Here is a 1,012-nt window from a genome sequence, read left to right as displayed (position 1 = left end):
CTTCGTCAAGAACAGCCGCGGTGCCCATATGCCCGAAATCATTTTCAAATGTTAATGTCACGTATTGATCTTTCGAATGAAAAAAAAATTTTGATTACAATTTAATTTTTTGTGTTATTTTTTACAATTTCAAGTTCTATCGGGCTTAAAAAAACACCCTATATGAGGAAATGACTGAGGGTGGTGTTAGTGAAGAACAAAAGTATGTAAAAACTTATTTAGTGTCAACGTTTCGGCCACAATTTCAGGTCTTCATCAGTGCGTTTGAAGGCAGGTTTAGTTATTTGGTGCCTCCAAGCAGCCCTAATGAAGACCTGAAATTCTGGCCGAAACGTTGGCACTGATAAATAAGTTTTTACTTAGTTCTATTCTTCACTGACACCACTCCCTATCATCTAATATAAAAAAAGTTTATTCTTGGTCTGAGGGGCCACTAAAACGGTCCGTTGAAAATTAGACCCGATTGCAAACATCTCCTTAACTAGGTGAGTAAATTATCTTTCTTAATAAGAAGAAAAGTTTCTCATTATATTTGGGGTTTAAAAACTCCACAAAAGTGAGCCAGAAATACTTACGCGTTTAAGAGAAATGTTTCCTTCTTCACGCTGCCTTCTTCCAATTCCGGCTCCATATCGTATTGGTTCTTTTTCAAACCGAGCGTTTGCAATCCTACAAATAATTATAGCTATAACATTTTTTTTTATAATAAAAGGAAAAAGACTAATACTTCATTTTCACTATACATTTTTGGTTTTAAAGACTAATTATGAGAATGTTTGTCTTTGTGGTTGATTTAGTAGGTACTGGGAGTGAGTGCTGGGGATATATCCATGGATACATAAGTAATTACAAGAGAGAGAAATACTTTATTCATATATGCTGCCTAAATACATTAGGTTGCTATTTGACACAGCATACTTATCAATCCGTAATCGGACATATTTACATTACATATTCATGGTATAATCATAAAAAAAGATATACAATAATAGGATATAATAAACAATTTTTT

General features: G+C 33.3%; 1 protein-coding gene across 2 annotated transcripts in view; it reads right to left on the bottom strand.

Moving 5' to 3' along the window:
* Positions 1-541: 541 nt before the first annotated feature.
* Positions 542-1,012, bottom strand: part of LOC106686191 (uncharacterized) — a gene marked incomplete at its 5' end in the record, with an annotated part of 40,622 nt that continues 40,151 nt past the window's right edge. Inside the window, 1 exon segment of one of the 2 annotated variants that reach the window (XM_067046567.1) lies at positions 542-669. In XM_067046567.1, the coding sequence (XP_066902668.1) occupies positions 572-669 (98 nt within the window). 2 annotated transcript variants of the gene reach the window in all.

The sequence above is a fragment of the Halyomorpha halys genome, unplaced genomic scaffold (assembly GCF_000696795.3).
Source record: "Halyomorpha halys isolate HHAL.00 unplaced genomic scaffold, Hhal_1.1 Scaffold796.1, whole genome shotgun sequence".
In the NCBI taxonomy this organism is placed as follows: domain Eukaryota; kingdom Metazoa; phylum Arthropoda; class Insecta; order Hemiptera; family Pentatomidae; genus Halyomorpha; species Halyomorpha halys.
The sequence above is the reverse complement of the archived record's forward strand: the minus strand, read 5'-3'. Positions and strand labels throughout refer to the sequence as shown.